This window comes from Podarcis liolepis, assembly GCF_965112155.1.
Source record: "Podarcis liolepis genome assembly, chromosome: 2".
In the NCBI taxonomy this organism is placed as follows: Eukaryota; Metazoa; Chordata; class Lepidosauria; order Squamata; family Lacertidae; genus Podarcis; species Podarcis liolepis.
The window spans coordinates 41,424,653-41,442,668 of NC_139555.1; the positions used below are offsets into that span (position 1 = coordinate 41,424,653).

The window sequence follows — 18,016 nt, forward strand, 5'->3', positions numbered from 1 at the left end:
GAAACAGGTGTGCCAAGTTCAGCAACCAATACATAATGCAAGGAATACTAGTCACAATAACTGGGGGGGGGGCGCTGCCTCCCCCATTCCTTAATTTAGAACAAGAGAAAACCTTTTATCTGTAAGCCAAAATTGACAGATGTGGTATCAACCTGTCAAAATCCCTTTCCCTTTAGATTTTGTTTACTCTTGTAGCAGTGTGTGATGAAGATGATAAATAGCTTTGCAACTGGTGTATAACTTAAGGCAGTATCCACTCACCACTTTACCAGTGGTGACAGTACAGGAGTGGTGGATTGGTCCATTATTACTGATGTATTTACATCTAGGAGAAAAAGTCCTACCTGAAGCTTGGTCTTTTGGGTGTGTACTTTCTTCAAGATAACTATGAAGATGAATAGGAGCACATGCTACTGCCAATCATGGTTGATGTTGACAGTAGTGAAGCATCATGCAGAAAGTTTCGATTTTGGCTGGAAACCATCAAACCTGAATTCTCTGTTCAGTTGCCATCTTGACATTAAACAAGTTTTAAGTACTCTTCTTAGTTAGTTCTTAGTGTAACTTAGTCTTTCCTGGCACTCGTCATGTGCTGCAGGAATCCAACATAGATTAGGCATGTAGGAGAAGAGAGCCCCCTCCCTGGCTGCCACAATTCCAAAACACATGAAAAAGGATGCTCTTTGATCAACCCCCTCCACATCCAGCTGTAGATGCACTCACTTCCCGTATTTACCCTCTACTGACAGCTAGCCACAGCTGTGGAAGGGAACTTGTGTCAACTTTATAAGGGGAAGAGCCTGCTCCACAGCTGCCACACCACCCACTCACCAAAACAACACACAAAGCATAGGCAGAAGCATCTTTTCTGCAAAAGCCAATGTGTCCACATTAAAATTCTTTATTTTTGGACCATCTCTCGTTGAACCACAGGATGGCAGTCACCACAGAAATCTGATACACTGTCCTAGGGAAAACATGCCTCAGAGATTCTGAATAAATAAAGCTACAAAGCCCAAGTTATGTACAAATATCTTAGGCAAAGATATTATGTTTACAAACCTATGTACAGTAAAACAAATGTAAACAGTAAATGCAGCAAAGGACACACAAGAAAAGGGCTGACAAAATCCAAGCTGTGAGTGGCAATTTGCCCCTAGCCTGCTCTGGCTTTTACTCCCTTCTCTTTCCCTTGCTCTTAGGCAATTCCCACTAAATTTCACTAAGAAGCCAGAGCCCCAAACCACTGGTTTATTGAAATAAGATAGGCAAAAGCCAGCAGCATAGGATGAAGCTGACTAAAATTTTTAAAAAATTAACCGGGTGTTGCTCTACTTTAAAAATTACCAGCTTTGGTGAACAGAGACATAATTGTACAACACACACATTTCTTGTGCTCCACAGAGGAGATACCACAGCTAGATCTTTAGCAGGGCTGCTCCATCAGGTCTCAAGCCCATTGGATACATCATCATTTCATTGGGAGTATGGAAGGTCCATACAGGTTCATCCTGCATCCCAAGTGTATCAGCTGGCCAGAGAAGTTCGAGGCCTTCCCTGGCTTCCCTTGAATATGAGCTGTCTCATCCAGAAAGGGGGCAGGGTGGGGAAAAGAAATACAGCACTGGGATCCTGTGTGCCTATGTGCAAAGTTTGGGGAGCAGTGGGAGGAGGTGGAGGAGTTGCTAAGGGGCCATCCAGCATCAAAGTAGGCCCAACTTAGCAGAGGTACAAAACTGGAGGGTGGGGCAGCAGGAGAAGGTGATTTAGGCAAGTGCAACTCCAGCATCCTGTGAGACAGACATCAGCGGTGACCACGTTAAAGAACGTCCACGATGGAAATAGAAGAAAATAGACTGTATTGACATAAGGAGTGCTCTGTGTGTGCTGGGATCTTCTCCAGGCAGCTTCTGAGTGCTACAACCCACTCAGCTCCAGCAGGGGGCACTAACGGAAAAGTTTTGCAAGCAGCTCTTGTTCCTTCACGAACTAATTAGAGTCCCATCATGGCCTTGCAACCCATTCATACACTCAGAGGGAGCATGCCTGGTGCTGATGATGGTCTGGACCCTCCTAGACCTGGTGGTGGGCCTTGGTCAAAGCCATTGACTGCCCTGTGGAACAGTAAGAGAAAATGGTCAACAAGAAGTACCGACAGATAAAAACTGCACTTGTTGCGCCATGTCACAAACACATGCAATGCTGAACTGTTTGTCTTGCAAGGGCTAGCCAAGTGTGTAAACTGAATTGTTAATCCTGCAAACTAAAGGCCAATAGTTCAGTTCCCAAAATGCATGCAGCAAGGGCAAGTCCCTTGATAGACACTTCTGTCTCCTTTCAGAATAGTCTTCCATTTGTTTTCAATTTTGGTATGTTTGTGTATATTTTACAATTGTATAATTTTGGGGGCTAACTGCAAAAAGGCAAAGTACACATGCATTTTCTATATATTCAATAGAAACATCTGCCTTTGGGGCTGTCATCAGGGGTAACAGGGCTTTTTGCTTATCCAGAAATACACCAAATGCTTTGTAAGCCTCTTAGGCTATACGAAATGGGTATTTTAGTGTGGCAGCACCTATACTTTGGAACTCACTGCCTACTGACACCAGACAGACACCTTTAGGGTATCCTGTTCTACACCCACCTGCTTAAAACCTTTTTGTTTAGACAAGCCTGTTCAGTCACAGATGTTGGCATTTTTTAATCTTTTAAACTGATAATTTTAATATTTCTTGTAAACTACTAATGTTTCACTACCATCAAGGTGTGCATAAATAACTTTGTATGGTATGTTGCCTTAGCATTACCACACAACCAAACACAGAAATTATCATCCAAGTTTTCCAGTCTATCAGAAAGCTATGAGAAGTATCAAAACGCACAATATGCATTGACCAAACATCACACCTCCATGTAGAGGTGCTCCCCGCTGCCACACAAATACCAAACCAACCTCCGTTTCTACCTCTTGCTCTTAGACCTAATCTCCATTTGAAAAACTAGAGGAGGGGACTCATAATTTACCACAAGTCCCCAGAGCTAGGCTGCATGCAAATGTGGGACACTCTCCTGCTGCTGCAACCCAGAAGAAAAGCAAAAATGAATTACATAAAGAAGGACTAGGTGGCTCACAGAGCTAGTTAAATCTTTGCTGTGGGCTGTGTTACAATAGCTAAGAAATAGGTCTCAAATTCAATTATTCAAAAGTTGCAGAGTGACAGAAGTGTTTCAGAGTTAGTTAGTTTTGCCAATGAATTGGAATTCCCATTGGTTCAATCTATCTAATTGTGTCCTACACCCACAGCAAGCTCTTCATTCAAGTAGAGGTTTCAGTGAATGGAAGTCCCCTTTTCTCCTGCCAACCCCCACCCACTTCAAGGGCTCCCCAACTCTCTGGAATGTATGTGTGCACACAGTGGACTGCAGAGGGAAGGGGGAATTCATATAAGCCTCTGATGGATCAAGAAACCATTTATTAGCAGAATAAAATTGGATGCAACCCCCTAGCTACTTTTAGTGTGGTAGAGACAGAGAAGGTGTTTATGATGCTAATGAACAGAAAAGTGTCCTGGGAGAATGGACAGATCCATGGCATTGGACATTTAGACAGGATGATAGAACATGTTTGAGGACCTAGCCATTATATGCTCCATCCAGGTCAAGTGGTTTTGCACAAATTGCCTGTGTTTTCAAAATTTGCAATCCAATCACCAAGAATTGGAGCAATGCCAGATTCTGTACTAGAAGGTGGATTCAGAAAGTTCCAGCAAGGTCATGGTTATGCATAGTTCTAGGCTCCCAAACCTACAGGCAGGGGACAACATTTCTGGAATACACACATTCACTGATGAGGAGTCCAACTCCTAAATAGACCTGAACTTGTTGACTAGTATTCCCAGATACACTAATGTGGTGTTACCCACAAATATGTACACAGCCCTTTGAATATACTGATGTTTATTTCCAATTTCAGCTTTTTAAATGTACTGGGCTTGGGCACAAATTAAGCACACAAGGATGATGCTGAAGTGAAACCCAATATATATGTCCAAACTTTCTCCCAGTACATAGCTTGTCCCATACTGGACAGAGACAATTCCTACACAGATTGCAGCTGGAGGGTTCATCACAGCTATGGAAGTTCACTTAGCACTGAAAAGAGATTGTCTTGGTCAATTGTACAATTCACTGATTAGCAGGCATATAGTGGACTGCTAGGGCTTCCCAGGGCAAGCTAAATGATGGTGGTGTGAGCCCTACAGCTAAGAAAAACTATTTCTAGGTCACAGATATTCTGAAGATGGCTTAAGGCAATTATAGGCTAACCTGTTCCTACAAAAACCACGCAAAGTGCTGGGACTAGTCACACAAGGAATGTCATGGTAACAGCTGAGAACTGAGGTATAAGACTGTTCAAATCCAGGCCATTCACTGAACTACAGTTCTGATGCAATAAAGCCCTAGCGAACTGTCGGTCAGCCATTTCTAGCCTACTTATCTCCTTAGAACTGGCTGAGGCAGGAGGCCCATTAAAGCCTCCCTCTGCCTTCCTGATTCAACAGCAGATTGAGCTGGAGAAATGCCGCATCAATATGAGCAGGCAAAGCTTCTTGCCTGTGGCATACTTCTCACTCAAACAGCAGAAGTGACTACATTCAGCAGTGACTTCCTCTCCCCTTCTTAAGCAGAAATCTATTGACAAAGAATGAATAGGGAGGTAAGGGAATGCCTTTGTCCCTTCAAGTCCTTTCCCGTCCATTTTTCAATGAAAAAGAAAGGACGCTGTGGAAGAAAATTTGAAACTTATGAACTATTTTCACTTTTGGAATTATGGACAAAAGGCTCAAACCTCAGCACTGGGCAAGTATCTGCTTTGCCTGATGAAGGTCCCAGGCTTAATCTCCAGGTAGAGCTGGGAGAGACTCCCTGCCTGAAACCCTAGAGAGCCAATATATCAGTGTAGACAATAATGAGCTACAGGGACCAATGATTAGGCAGCTTTCTGTATTTGAGCAAAGTGACTTCACTTCCCCCTCCTCATCTGCAACAGTCAGAATTTTCTCTGAAAGGTCTCTAAACCTTCTGGAGCAGATTTTGGAGGTCTGTTGGTGGCAGGGGCAGAATGAAGAACAGGCAGGTGAAATCTTGTTAGGCAAGTGGAATTCCGCCAGCAATGGAGCCAACCTAATGTGAATGACACCTTTTAATACAGGGCTTTAAAATATTGTTTCATCTTTATCTTACTTCCTTAATTTCTGATGTAAAGTGTTAGGTACTTCTTGAAGACGTGCACAATTCTTAATGCCTACTCCAAATTCCTCCACTTGAAATTTGAGCATGAAATAAAATGATGCAAATTAAGTACACACTGAATTAAGAAGCAAGCTAACATGCAAACCTTCAGTTCACAGATTATGGAGAAGGAAAAGGAAATTGGAATCTATGATCACGATTAGAAACAAATTTCATTGCGGGTATTTTCAAGGGTGTGCTTTATTGTTCAGTTAGGGTTTCATGTGGCTTATTTATGGTATTTTTACCCTTGCCTTCCACACTTGCTGTGTACTAATGACTAAAGAGCTCAATCCTGTTATACAGGCGGCAACCATTTTAGGCATGCCCAACTGACATATGATTGCAGACGCACAGGTCCTTTTGGACCCAGATGAAGGCTTATACGCACTCCACTGACGCTTATGGGGGCTGGGAATAGAACCCCCGCATGAAAAGGTCACCACCTGAATATAAAGCAGATATATATGAATCTTGCTTGTGATATGTGGTATCAATCCACTATCCCCTCTTGTGTTTCCAGATTATTATTATTTTATTAATTTGGGGGTTTTTCCCATTTCTGCATAAATGCTATGGACGGTGGACTGTTTCAAGGCCTAACTGTTAAAAACTTTCATTTTGCTTATCACAATACTGATTGTTCCTGCTTTATGTGATCATTTTTTTCATATTTTTACAAAAAAAGTTATCTTTATGTAATGTAAGGTTCAGCAGGTAGTAACTCTATTTCTGGGCCTATTTGTAATTGATGCTCAAATACAACTAAGGCATTTGTTTTTAAAATTTCATTAAATTGTACTGTTTGCTAAAGTACTAACTTTACACAATACATTTTATATTCAAGTTTGAAATTGATGAATAAGTACTTATATATATATATATATATTATTTTGTCTCAAAATTTCTAGGGGTTTGTTTTTCCATGGTTTGCCAATTTCCAGAAGTTTCATTTCTGTACACAGCACACACCTCAAATCTGGCACGTATTTGTCACACTCAAGTGGCATGCATGAAGAGGACAAGAGTTCAATAGAAGTATAGCATCCTGTTACGTAAAATCTATAAATCTAGTTACATGGCAATAAAAACCAAAAACCAATTCAGTCGCAAGATTAGTATCTCAGCCCCACACATCCCTGATAAGTGACACACACTCGCATCTCCACGCATCAGGCATCACACCAAAACAGTTGCAATTACCCATGAAATGCGCAGGGAATCTGACCTATCCAAAAAGGAGAGATGGAAACAATTCATATTGAAAATATCTGTTATGTCAAAAGACTTCCAGGCATCACTGATGAAGGTGAGGTTCTTGAAGTCAATTTAGGAACTAGTATTAAAGCCAAAGTGGGGAATTGCTTTCCAAATTCCACCATGCATAGCACTAAAACAGCAAGATTAGAGATGCCTAAAATCAATCCAGTTTACCATCTACACATCTGCCTTGCTTTGGGAACAATTTGCTATTAGGGGTTCTGCCTACACAACTGGCATTCATGTATACTGTATATATTTCTAATAATATAGTCAGTGGTCCTTGATGGCCTACCAGAGACCATTTTTAGTACTAGCTTGTACAACATCAATACAGCTGTGTTTAGAATTTGATAATGCTGTACATTAATGCTAACATAAGATACAAAGACACCAGCATGGAATTCTGGCTTGGGCTGGGATCTAAAGCGTGCTCTGCTGATGGTGCTCTCATTCTGCAATAGAAATGTGTTCTACTACAATGCAAGCAAGGAACACACACAATTGTACTCTTGGCAATGAGATCTAAAGCAGGATGAGATATAAACCCTCCAGGGATTGCACACATACACCTGCCTTCATATCACATGCATTTACTCCCCCAGCCAACTTGGCTTGAAAACAGTATTTTGGGGTTTTTGAAGCCCAACTCCTGGAGGAGTGATGGATTTTCTGGAGATTGCAAATGGGCTGTGACAGACCATCACAACAATTAGGCTTGAGAAAAACCTACTGAGGGCAAAAGAAGGCTATTTATCAAGTTTAATTGCAGAGCACAGGGTGTTTTGGTGCAAAGGGAATATTAACACTTTCCTTCCTAGCTGTGACAAACTGAAACGCTCTGGGAAAAGCCTTTTTTCATATTTAATTGTAGCAGGGAAGGGAACACTGTAGGCCAGATGGGGAGGTCTTAGGGATGACATATACCCCACAGGCCTATGGTTCCTCATCCCTAGTCTAACGAGCTCAAAAGACGAGTTTGCATGAAGTCATCTCAGCCACTTATCAGCCATCACCAATTTTCAGCATTACAAGGACATGAATAACTGGTTTATTCTCTGGTTCAGTCACAATTTCCAACTTCACTTAAGCTCACTTGGCTTCAAGTTTCAACAAATGACTTAGTTAACTTTCCATATAAGGGGCCCTTAACAAGTTGTTCCTGCATATCACTAGGTAGGACAGTACCCACCACACCCCAATTTAATAGCCACTCAATTCCAATGCACCATAGAGAGTCAACAGTGTAAACAATTGCTACTAGCAGAATAGCGGCAAAGCCAGCAATAGAGCAATGTGTGAGTTACCTCAATCAGTCCCACCACCCAACCATAGGCCATTCATAAGGCAGCAGCAGCAGCAGATTGGGTTGGGTCCATAAACATGCGTGGCTGTTTCAGGATCCAGCGACAATTGGGGGCAGGGAGAAGACTACAGGGGCTAGAGAAAGAGAGAGAGAGAGAGAGAAAGAAACAAACAAACAGGGGAGAAGGAGAAAAAATAGCATGCCTAAGCTCACTTCCCATGCCATGATAAGCTATACAGCCCTGGCCAGCATGGCAATAAGATAGTAGCCAATTCACAATTACTCAGAAGGGCTTAACAATATGCAATAAATTAAAAATAAATCGCAGGTGGACTGAAAGGGAGGGTGGGGGAGAGAGAAGGAGAAGCAGCAAAGGAAGAGGGACAGGATGCAAGGCCACAGAGTGTCAACATAGGGGCCAAAAGCAGAAGGAACTGAGAAAAGAAGTGTGGCCTTTGACTCTTCTCTGCACACTCTTGAACAACTTGAATACCTCCCTGCTTGCTGCTCAAGAAAACCCTGTGTGTCTGCTTCATGGGATATAGCTTGTCGTTGTTATTTGTTCCCCAGGACTACCTTGAAGACAGGATCACCAGATCTCTGTTAGACATATTCTTCAAGAGACAAGCTGCGAGAATCCCCTAACCACTGCCCAAAAGTAGGACTACAGCTGCCTAACAGTACTGTTTACCAATTCAGTTGTTTAAGGTCTGTACTAGTTACTATAAACAACAGGGAGTTCTGCACTGAATGGGATATGGCATAGTGCAAGGTGAGGTCAGGGACTGGCAAAAAAAAAAAAAGAGGACCAAACAGAAAGAAATCATTTCTGCAAAAGTGCAGAATGAGACTTGGGAAAACCTGAAGAGAATTTTGGAGAGAGACTTGTAAAAGGAAAGCCAGGGTGTTCTAAATGAAGGGATGAGCAGAAAGCAAAAAGAAGAGAGGGCAACAAAAAGCCAATATAAAATGAGCTTAAGCAGATAAAAAGCACAAAGGACCTGAAAAGAGACGTGAGACAATGACTGCTGCAGCAATAGAGGGATAATACAAAATATACACAAACCATGAATTCTTCCAGCAGGTCAACTGCATGTTGCATTACACAAACCAGCCCAGCATGCAGCCCAGCATGGAGTGACCCTTTCCTACCTTACAATCTGCTTACTGTTCACAGTATGGCTCAAGATAGCAAGCGTGGGTTTTAAGAGGCTTGCCTCTGGATTCATGACCATGAGAAGCAAATCACACATTGAAGGCACACCCAATTCACATTGAGACTAAGTGTATTCACAAGCAATTTCCTATCCCACCTTTGTGCAAATGGCAAAGATGCAGCTTGGTCTGTAAGCTATACAGAAAACATCATTAAGCCAGGCACAAAGGCAGCCAGCAGAGCTTCTACTTTCATTTCCCCTCCCAAACGTCTGAAGGACTCAGCTGCTTATGTGGATTTAGTTTTGCACATGAAAGATGTACCACACTTTGTCCTAATCACACTTAGTCACATCTAGGTTAGACTGCTGTCTTGAGGTCTGTCAGGGGCTGCCTTTAAAAAAGGTACTAGAAATGCAGCTGTTAGATTGCAACTGGTGCAGGCTGCAGTGAACATAACACTTCAGTTTTGCAACAACTTCATTGCCTAACTCCCTGTTTATTTCACCTAAACAATCTCTGTGCAGGATAATTTAAGGATGACCCTGATCCTCCACAATCCAAAGTATGGGGGAAGGTGGCATAGAGCAGGGCTTTCTTTGCAGTGGCTCCAAATCTCTGCAAAAAGAGTAGGAACATGGTTGACCATACACTATTTAAAACCTCACAAATGCTCAAGGCAGCATAGCTCCTGAAACTTTTCAAACAAACAGCTCTTAACTAGAGCTGGACTGATATTTTTGGCACAGCTCTTTTTGCCCATTTGCAGGGGAAGGGCATAAAGGGCTAGAATAATTTTTGCCCCAAATTGGGAAAGAGAAGAAATTTCTGAGAAAGTTATCTCAGTGGAAAGAGTGGAAGGGGCTTACCTTACATTTTATAATGAAATTACCAAGAATGTGTATCATTTCAAACATTCCCAAGTTTGTCTTCCTGTACTTGATATGACAGAGGAAGAGAAACCTTGTAGTCCTTCACATTCTCTATGGCAGTGGTTGAGAAAACTCCAGCCCACAGTTTGATTTGTTCTGCCAGGAGTCCTTAATATGGCCTGTGAGGCCATTTCTCCTAAGCCATGCCCACCTGCCATCATATATGATGCCATATATGAGGTAACGATGCAAGAGAAAGGAATAACCAGGAGCCTTAGAATATACTCCCAACTACTTTTTGGCAAGTGGGGCTTGTATGCAGCACCTATTAAATTTGGCTAATCAGCACCAACTTCAAGCCTCGCTGCAATCTTGCTTGGCGACACAGTTTGACTTTGAGCTGTGTTGCCTAGGAAAAATGGGTCACCTGACATTGTGATATCAAGTGACTGACAAGTGGGCAGGACTTTGACACTGCAGCTGTCAAAGTGTCCCACTGCAGATGGGGGAGCTAAGGATCTGGCTTACCAGCCAAATTCTATTTCCCACCACTGCCCTATAGTTTAAAAAATAAAAAAATTGGATCAGGACAACTTTGTGCAGGAATGGGTGAGTTAACCCAACCCTTCCCCTTCATGATCTTACCTAAATCAGCACATACACAACGGCATGACAGTTAACACTCAGGGGGAAAAAAGGACCCTAAACCCTCTGCCTCCTCATTCTAAGAAGTAAAGTGAGTCCAAGCCCACCACTACCCACAAAAATTTCTTCTGTCCATCTTGAAATCTAATGGAAAACATATTCATTTTCCTAAGGGGACAAATGGTCCAACAAATATGAGGGTGGGAGTTCAGCTCACCACCATTACTAACCAACATTCTGTTAGACATGCGTGGTAGCCATGATGGAATACTCCCGAGTTTCACTGATGGCATGTGAAGGCTAGGTTGTTTCTTAATTAACAAGCTTCACTTAACTCTTGGGAAGAAACCAAAGCATGAAGTGTCACAGTAAGCCAAACAAATCTGACCTCATGATGCCTTGCTTATTTTGAGTGATGTTCCACTATTTGCTATTAACACCTTTCCCCAACTGTACAGAACACTCTAAAGGGCCCACTACAATTTCTTGAAGGTTGCCAAGCCAGCTTCCTAGTGCTACAGCTTAGGTGCCAAATTGGAGAACATGAAAGCTCAGATTCGCATCCTCAGAGGGTCAAGGTATCCTGTTCTCTGGCTTAACAAGAGGCCTATAGATGATGGGCTTCCTTAAGTTGCACCCTATATCCACAGGAAATATGTCCATAGGCCAAAGGTTGGAAGCTTTTGTCTATTAGCATACAAACTACATCCCTGAAACATTGAGCACAACCAGAACTTACGCTTTGTCATAGAATGTCGTGTGTCCTGAATGACAGAACTTCATGCCATTGCTGTTTATCATGCTGCTGTTTATGTTCCCTGAAATGTAAGATTTCCGCGATGCCTGGTCCTTCGCAAAGTTTCTACAAGCAGCTAATTTCGATTCCAAAGCCTGAGAAAGAAGTAGATAACAGAGCTTTTTATTTAAAGTAATTTGCCTTAATGAGGGAATAGGAGAAATAGAATCAACATCAGCAGATTCAACAAAATATAAGATGGAGCAATGACTCAGGGCAGTCAGTCAATCTTTGATTCCACTTATGTCACATTCTTAGTAAGAGAAGCTGATTTGAAAAATCTGCTCTTGAATAGAACATGGATTCCCAAATGCAGGACAGGCCAGAGTTCTTCAGAGGAGAACTCCCCTACTGAAAAGCCAAAATGCCCTTCAAAATGTTAAAAATAGTAGAAATTTAAATTTGCATCATTTTATGAGGAAATTTTGGAAAAGCTGGGAGCAGCTGGCAAAAAAGGTAAGCACTAGAGGCATTTGTTACAGGAAAATAGGAATACTAGAAGAATATGCAAATAACCATCAGAACTGGGATGTGACTGGAGAGACAACAGACTATGGGAGGATATTCTGAGCTAACATCTTTAATGGGATTTGTGAGGTGAATGCTCTAAGATTTCATTAAGCATTGCCCATCCACTTTTGCACCCCTCAATGCACACACACACACACACACACACTGAATTCTGCAATGGGCAGGGTGAGAGGGGGGTAAAGAGAAGACAACAGCTTGCCACTATCTAGGGTGAGTAAGCCAGGAGCACACACACTGGTTCCCAAGAGAACTAATTCCATCTCTCTCTCTCTCTCTCACACACACACACACACACACACACACACAGAGAGAGAGAGAGAGAGAGTTGGCTCAAACATCTTGAAGCAGATACCTTCATTCACAATGCTATTAACAATACATTTGTTTCAATTAGCATCCTTGTTTACAGTCCATCTCATAACAAAGAGTGTGACAGAATCAGTATGCAACGGTATCAATGAAAAGTCCTAGGCTGCTTTAAACATAGCCTGGAACTCTGAAAGAGAGAATAAATAAGTCATGCATAGTAAAGAAAGGCTCTTACCCCAACTTTCCTTAGGAGATCACCTACAATATTGAGCGCAGATATTCTGGCAGAGGGAGTAAGGGGACTGGTACCAAAACCGTTGGGAAGAGCTGCAGAAGGGAAAAGACAACAGACTAGTCACATGGATGTACATATGAACAAAAAAGGAAAATGAAGAGCATGCCTACTCATGTTCCCTGGCCCCAAGAACAGTTGCTCTCTGGGAAAATATCGCCACTACACGTATTTATGAAGACCAACTATCTCAGTCTGTTCCCTAAAACCTTATCTCACAATCTTCAAATATCTACATTTCCATTATATGGGATAGGATTTTATAACGAAAACAAGAAGCAATGGAAAAATAACCAACCATTTTATTTGTATGCCACCTTTACAAAGTTAAAAACATGCTGAAGGCAGCTTATAAAAAATGTAACAAAAATAGTCATAAAAAAGAAACAAAACATAAAAAGTATACAACCAAAGTGAACGATTTCCACATAAATAAGATACAAAATAAAGATGCAAAAAAAAAACCCCCAGCAACAGCAGCAACAGATACACACCACGAAAAACCCGATCAAGATTCTTTCAGCAGCCTCAGCTTTTGTAGCTGGAGTCAGTCAGGGTCACACCCTCCCAGGCCAGGTGGAAAAAAATAAGTCTTAATACACAAATAAATCTTTGTTGCTTTACATGGCTCAAAATTTGTTCTTTAATTTCTACTCTAAGACTGGCCCACTATTTCTACATTACTACAGCTGTGCAAGAACTGTGCAAGTTCTACATTCACACACAATGTAAACAGTAGATCATTCAGAGCATAACATGTGTATTGTGTTCTACCTTTTGGAGAGGGAAAGCTGTTCTCACAGCTTTTCCCAACAGGTGTTGCCGGCAGTGAGAGTGATGCCTGGACAGCTGAATCCATCTTCTCACAGTCCAAGGTTGGGGAACTAGGAGCTGACTTCCTGGTCACTTCCTGTTGCCTTTCCCGTACTGCTAATTCTTGTCTTAAATCTGTAAGTTTGAAGAAGAATATATTGCAGATGTGTCCCATTACACAGAGAACACATCCACCTTACCCTCCAACATCTGTTGTACTCATTTCTCTGGAGATTCCTACCATCACAGTAGGTTGTAATGGCGGAATGAGACACAAACAGAACGTTGGCTGGAGCTGCATGACTTGATCTCAAAGCCTAACTTGGACAAGACTTCCTTTGAACTAAAGCTTGATGTCAATAATGAACAATTTCCATTGTCTATCAATGCAAGTTACACAGAAGTAGCATAACTAATAACCCTTAAGCAAAGGCAAACTGCCCATCAGGTAAATTCACCTCCCTCCTCTCACTAGCTTTTATGAATGTACTCCTTGGCAATCAAGCATCTGCTTGGCTGACACAGTATATTCATATTTTGAATAGCACCTCACACTTCCATTGTGGAAAAGACACTTTTTTGTTGAAATGTCAAAAGAACCCAAGTCTATAAAATATACACACTCTTATTTTATTTTACCAAATTATAAGTGCAGGCAGCACACCACAACAGGGAGAGACAAGAGGTCTGTGCAGAATGGCATAGCAAGGTCTTTTAAGTGTCTTGCCAGGTACTGGTTGCCAGGAGCTGAGGCTGCCTCAAAGCAAGCAAGCAAGAAAGGGAGCCCAGTCAGCCAGTCAAAGTTACTTAATATGTATTTCCTCATCAAATCTGGTCTGCTGATGTCCAATAAATCGTTGATTCATGTTCTGAAATATGATAGCCACTACATAAAGCATGGCTGGGAAACCTTTTTGCCTCCACAGGTCAAATCCTTATCAGAAATCCTTATCAGGATCAGCCTTGTAAGCCAAATATGACATGACATCATTATGACATCACATGATTGATAGGTGGGCAACCCCACCCATCTCTCAAAATACCTTGTGTGAACTTTCCAGGCACTCACCTGGCTGTTTGGAGCTTGGAAACCAGTAGTAGTTCAAAGCCCTTTTACTGTTTCTATGAACCTCCCAGTATGGCTAGGCCAGTGTTTCCCAACCTTTTTTGGGCAAAGGCACACTTGTTTCATGAAAAAAATATCGAGGCACACCACCATTACAGCCCCGTGACTTCAGCGCGCGTCACGCCGGGAGGGACGCACGAAAGTGTAATAGGAACAAATAAAGAGCCTATGATTTATTGGGGGGAAAGAATACGGGCATTCATTCCGGAGCTCTCTGCTGATCTCATCAAGCAGCTACACCTTGCCCTCAGGCTGCTGGCACTGAAGTCAGGACACGGCCTGCGCTGGGGCTCCCAACAGTGTGTAACAGCCAATGCCACCCCAAAACAGCCAATGCTATTTTATTTCATTTATATCAGGGGTAGGCAACCTAAGGCCCGTGGGCCGGATGCAGCCCAATTGCCTTCTAAATCTGGCCCGCGGATGGTCCAGGAATCAGTGTGTTTTTATTTATAATGCATTTCTGGGTTATTTGCGGGGCATAGGAATTCGTTCACCCCCCCCCCCCCGCACAAAAAATATATTCTGGCACACATGTTCTGAGGGATGGTGGCCAGGCCCATGGCTGAAAAAGGTTGATGACCCCCAATTTAAATCCTACCTTTACCCCAAGGAGCTAAATGAGACATGCATAGCTTTCCCCCTCAACCCACTTCTAAAAACCCTGTGATGTAGGTTAGATGCCAAGCTCAAGGTCACTCAGAGAGCTGCCTGGCTGAGTAGGGATTTGAACCGTGGTCTCCTCAGCCCAAATCTCCACCCCACACTGGCTCTTTGCCCAGACCAACAGTATTGCCGGCTGGGGCTTCCTGGCAGAGGCCAAGGCCTCATTCAGCAGAATGGTCAGAAGGACACTCCACATCCGGTGGCATTTTTAAGTGTGTGTATTTATATGTATATGTATATGCACACACACACACACACACACCATCTCAAGAGCAGCCTCGCCCCAATTAAGTCTCTGCAGCCCAAAAACTTACGGCACCAAGTTCATAAAAGCTCTATTTTTATTTTTAAAGGTAGTTAGAAGGTACAGCGCCCACGTAGCAGCCCCTGTGTGGAGAGCCGGGTCCAGGCTGACAAAATAAAGCCACAGCGGAAGCCCCGGGAGTGGAGGCACCCAGCGCTGCCATCCTGGGCGGAGGGGTGGGGGCTCCCGGACGTCGGTTGCGGGCGGCCGCCTCGTGCGACGGAACCTGGCTCGGGCTGAGGGTCGGTTGGGGAACGAGGCTCCTGGCGCGGGAGATTCTCCTCCCCCCCCCCGCGTACCCACCGTGAGGCAACGCCTCCCCGCACTCGAATTGGACCTGGAAGCGGAGCGGGTGGCCGAAGGGGCTCGGGTTCTCCAGCAACGAAACTCCCAGGACAGACACCCGCGCCATGACAGATCTCTTCTTTTCCCCCCGCCCGCCTTGCCTGCTTCCTTCTCCCTCTCAAGCCCAAACGCCGAAAGCCCACTCCCCACGCGCCGCCGGCTTAACGACGGAACGGCGGAGCCACCAATCCCCGCGCGGCGATCGGAGACGCCGCAGCCAACCCCCGAGCTTCGCGCCTCGGCTCCCCCGCCTACTCCTCGCGCGCGGCCACGCCCACCGCTCCCTCCGCCAATCCGCCTTCCCGACTCTGTCCCTGGCGGGAGCTAAATCTAAACAATAAGCTTCCCCCGCCCCAGCCCCACGCCTGGCGGTGGGGGAATAATTTTTTTCCCCTTTATTCCCCCCCCCCCCCGCCAATTTTTCCCGCGGCACACCAGGCAACGTGTCGCGGCACACTAGTGTGCCGCGGAACACCGGTTGGGAAACACTGGGCTAGGCAATACCTGCTTTCCAACATCCTAATATATCGCCAGCTAAACTTCACGATATGACAATATATTATGATTTGGCTTACATTTGTACCCACGGTTCATTCTAAAAGTTCCTATTTATTCCTTCACAACCAGATTCCATCTTCATTAACTAAGCATTAATTTAGCAATACCTCTTGCTTCATCCTTCAGCCTTTGTACAGAAACTAGCAGAGATTCCTTGTCATCTAACTCGCTTTCCAAAAAGGCATTTCTCTCAATGGCCTGATTCAGTCTTTGTTCAAAGTCTTCCAAGGAAACAATTGTGGCCCTAGACACACACAGAGAAAAACAGAGGATACAGCTCTTCAGTGTACATTCAAGAGTCACTTCTAAAGCTATCATATTATAAGTCATGGTTAGGTTGTGGTCAGCAAACTTTCTGAATTTATTTGCAAGGATGCCCTAAACCCCTGAGAGCAGGATTTCATTTTAAAGGTGTTTGCGGCTCCTATTCATGATGTACAACATTTAACTATTATATATACTTAACTATAAATAAAATAAAATAATATTTTTTGGCACATTTGGTGCCAACCTGATCCTGTGGGCTGTAGATGTAGCAGAAATCATTGACCACTTTCCTCACAGCACATTCTGAATGCTAATTTATCATTCTGGAGAGAATCAGTCCAACCAGGCACAAACACTACACACATACATATATATTTTTATAGGGACTGTGCAAAATAATTTGTTGTATAAATGGAAATAATAGTCATTGTGTGTTTTACATTAATGCTTCAAAATTCAATCATATTTTTTGCTAACCCAAGATGCTACCACATGAAAGAGGTTTTGGAAATATGATAAGCACTGTAGATGTTTTAGTTACACAACTGCATCAGTATCAATTCACTATTTATAGCATACAAGGTTCTTTGGAAGCTACTGAAACAAAAACCTGAGCAGCAAGGCAATATAAGGAAGTATCTGTCTCAGGAAGGGAACAGACTACCACCCAACACCATGACCCTTACCTCTTAGCGCGCTCAAGGTCATCATTGGATTGCTCTAGCTCTCTCACATATTTATGCAGCTGGTCTTTAATTGCCCGGGTCTGACTCAAGTCATCCTCCAACAAAGACACTTGCTTGTAGCTTTGTGAATACTGGTGCTCAAGCTTCTCCTGAAAGCACAAGAGTATTAAGTATTCTGCTGCTTTGAAATTAACAAAGTGATTTAGAAGCATTCCTGCTATCCCCTGTGCTACTTCCTCAAACTCACATTCATATTTGCAGATACATTTACAGACTACCTAGCCTATATAAGCAGACCAAGTGACACCCAGCAGGACGTAACCAATTTTATTCTCTTTTTCTCCTCAATGCCTACCACATTTCTGAAAAGCAAATTCACCTATGAGATGTGTAGCTACAAAAGAGCCCCTCAGCTAAGAGACTCATACTGATAGGGACAGCTCGTCTTAAGGGGTGTAGTGGATACAGTATGCTCAAGCCCTCATCAAAGACCATAAAGCAAGCATGTTTTTTCATTATACTGGATGGTTGTAAGTAACCAGTACTCTTAGTACAGAAGATCCAAGTTACAGTATCTTTAGGTTTATGGGAGAGAATGCAATTCTCCAGAAGCATGTCAAGGCAGTATGGCAGTTCACTGTGTCTTTGAACTGCAACTAAACTCTTATAGCCTTGCAACCAGAGTGCTGCCAACAGCAATGCATACACCTTTCAGATAGGATTCTGCCAAAACATCTTCTCTTCCCATAGTGTACTCATAGCACCAAGCAGTCGTTTCACATATAAAAGG

At 43.1% G+C, this 18,016-nt stretch overlaps 1 protein-coding gene across 12 annotated transcripts in view; it reads right to left on the reverse strand.

Moving 5' to 3' along the window:
* Window positions 1-864: 864 nt before the first annotated feature.
* Window positions 865-18,016, reverse strand: part of NDEL1 (nudE neurodevelopment protein 1 like 1) — a 47,255-nt gene continuing 30,103 nt past the window's right edge. For 4 of the 12 annotated variants that reach the window (XM_083487635.1, XM_083487637.1, XM_083487636.1 and 1 more), the window contains 6 exons: window positions 17,227-17,375; window positions 16,381-16,517; window positions 13,236-13,409; window positions 12,405-12,496; window positions 11,273-11,424; window positions 865-2,114 (listed from right to left, as the gene is read on the reverse strand). In XM_083487635.1, coding sequence (XP_083343761.1) covers window positions 2,024-2,114; window positions 11,273-11,424; window positions 12,405-12,496; window positions 13,236-13,409; window positions 16,381-16,517; window positions 17,227-17,375 — 795 coding nt within the window. In that variant the 3' untranslated portion in view covers window positions 865-2,023. Of the gene's footprint in view, window positions 2,115-6,498; window positions 6,524-7,862; window positions 10,227-10,554; window positions 11,425-12,404; window positions 12,497-13,235; window positions 13,410-16,380; window positions 16,518-17,226; window positions 17,376-18,016 lie in introns of all 12 variants that reach the window. The other 8 variants (XR_014522124.1, XR_014522125.1, XR_014522127.1 and 5 more) reach the window with 4 other exon arrangements.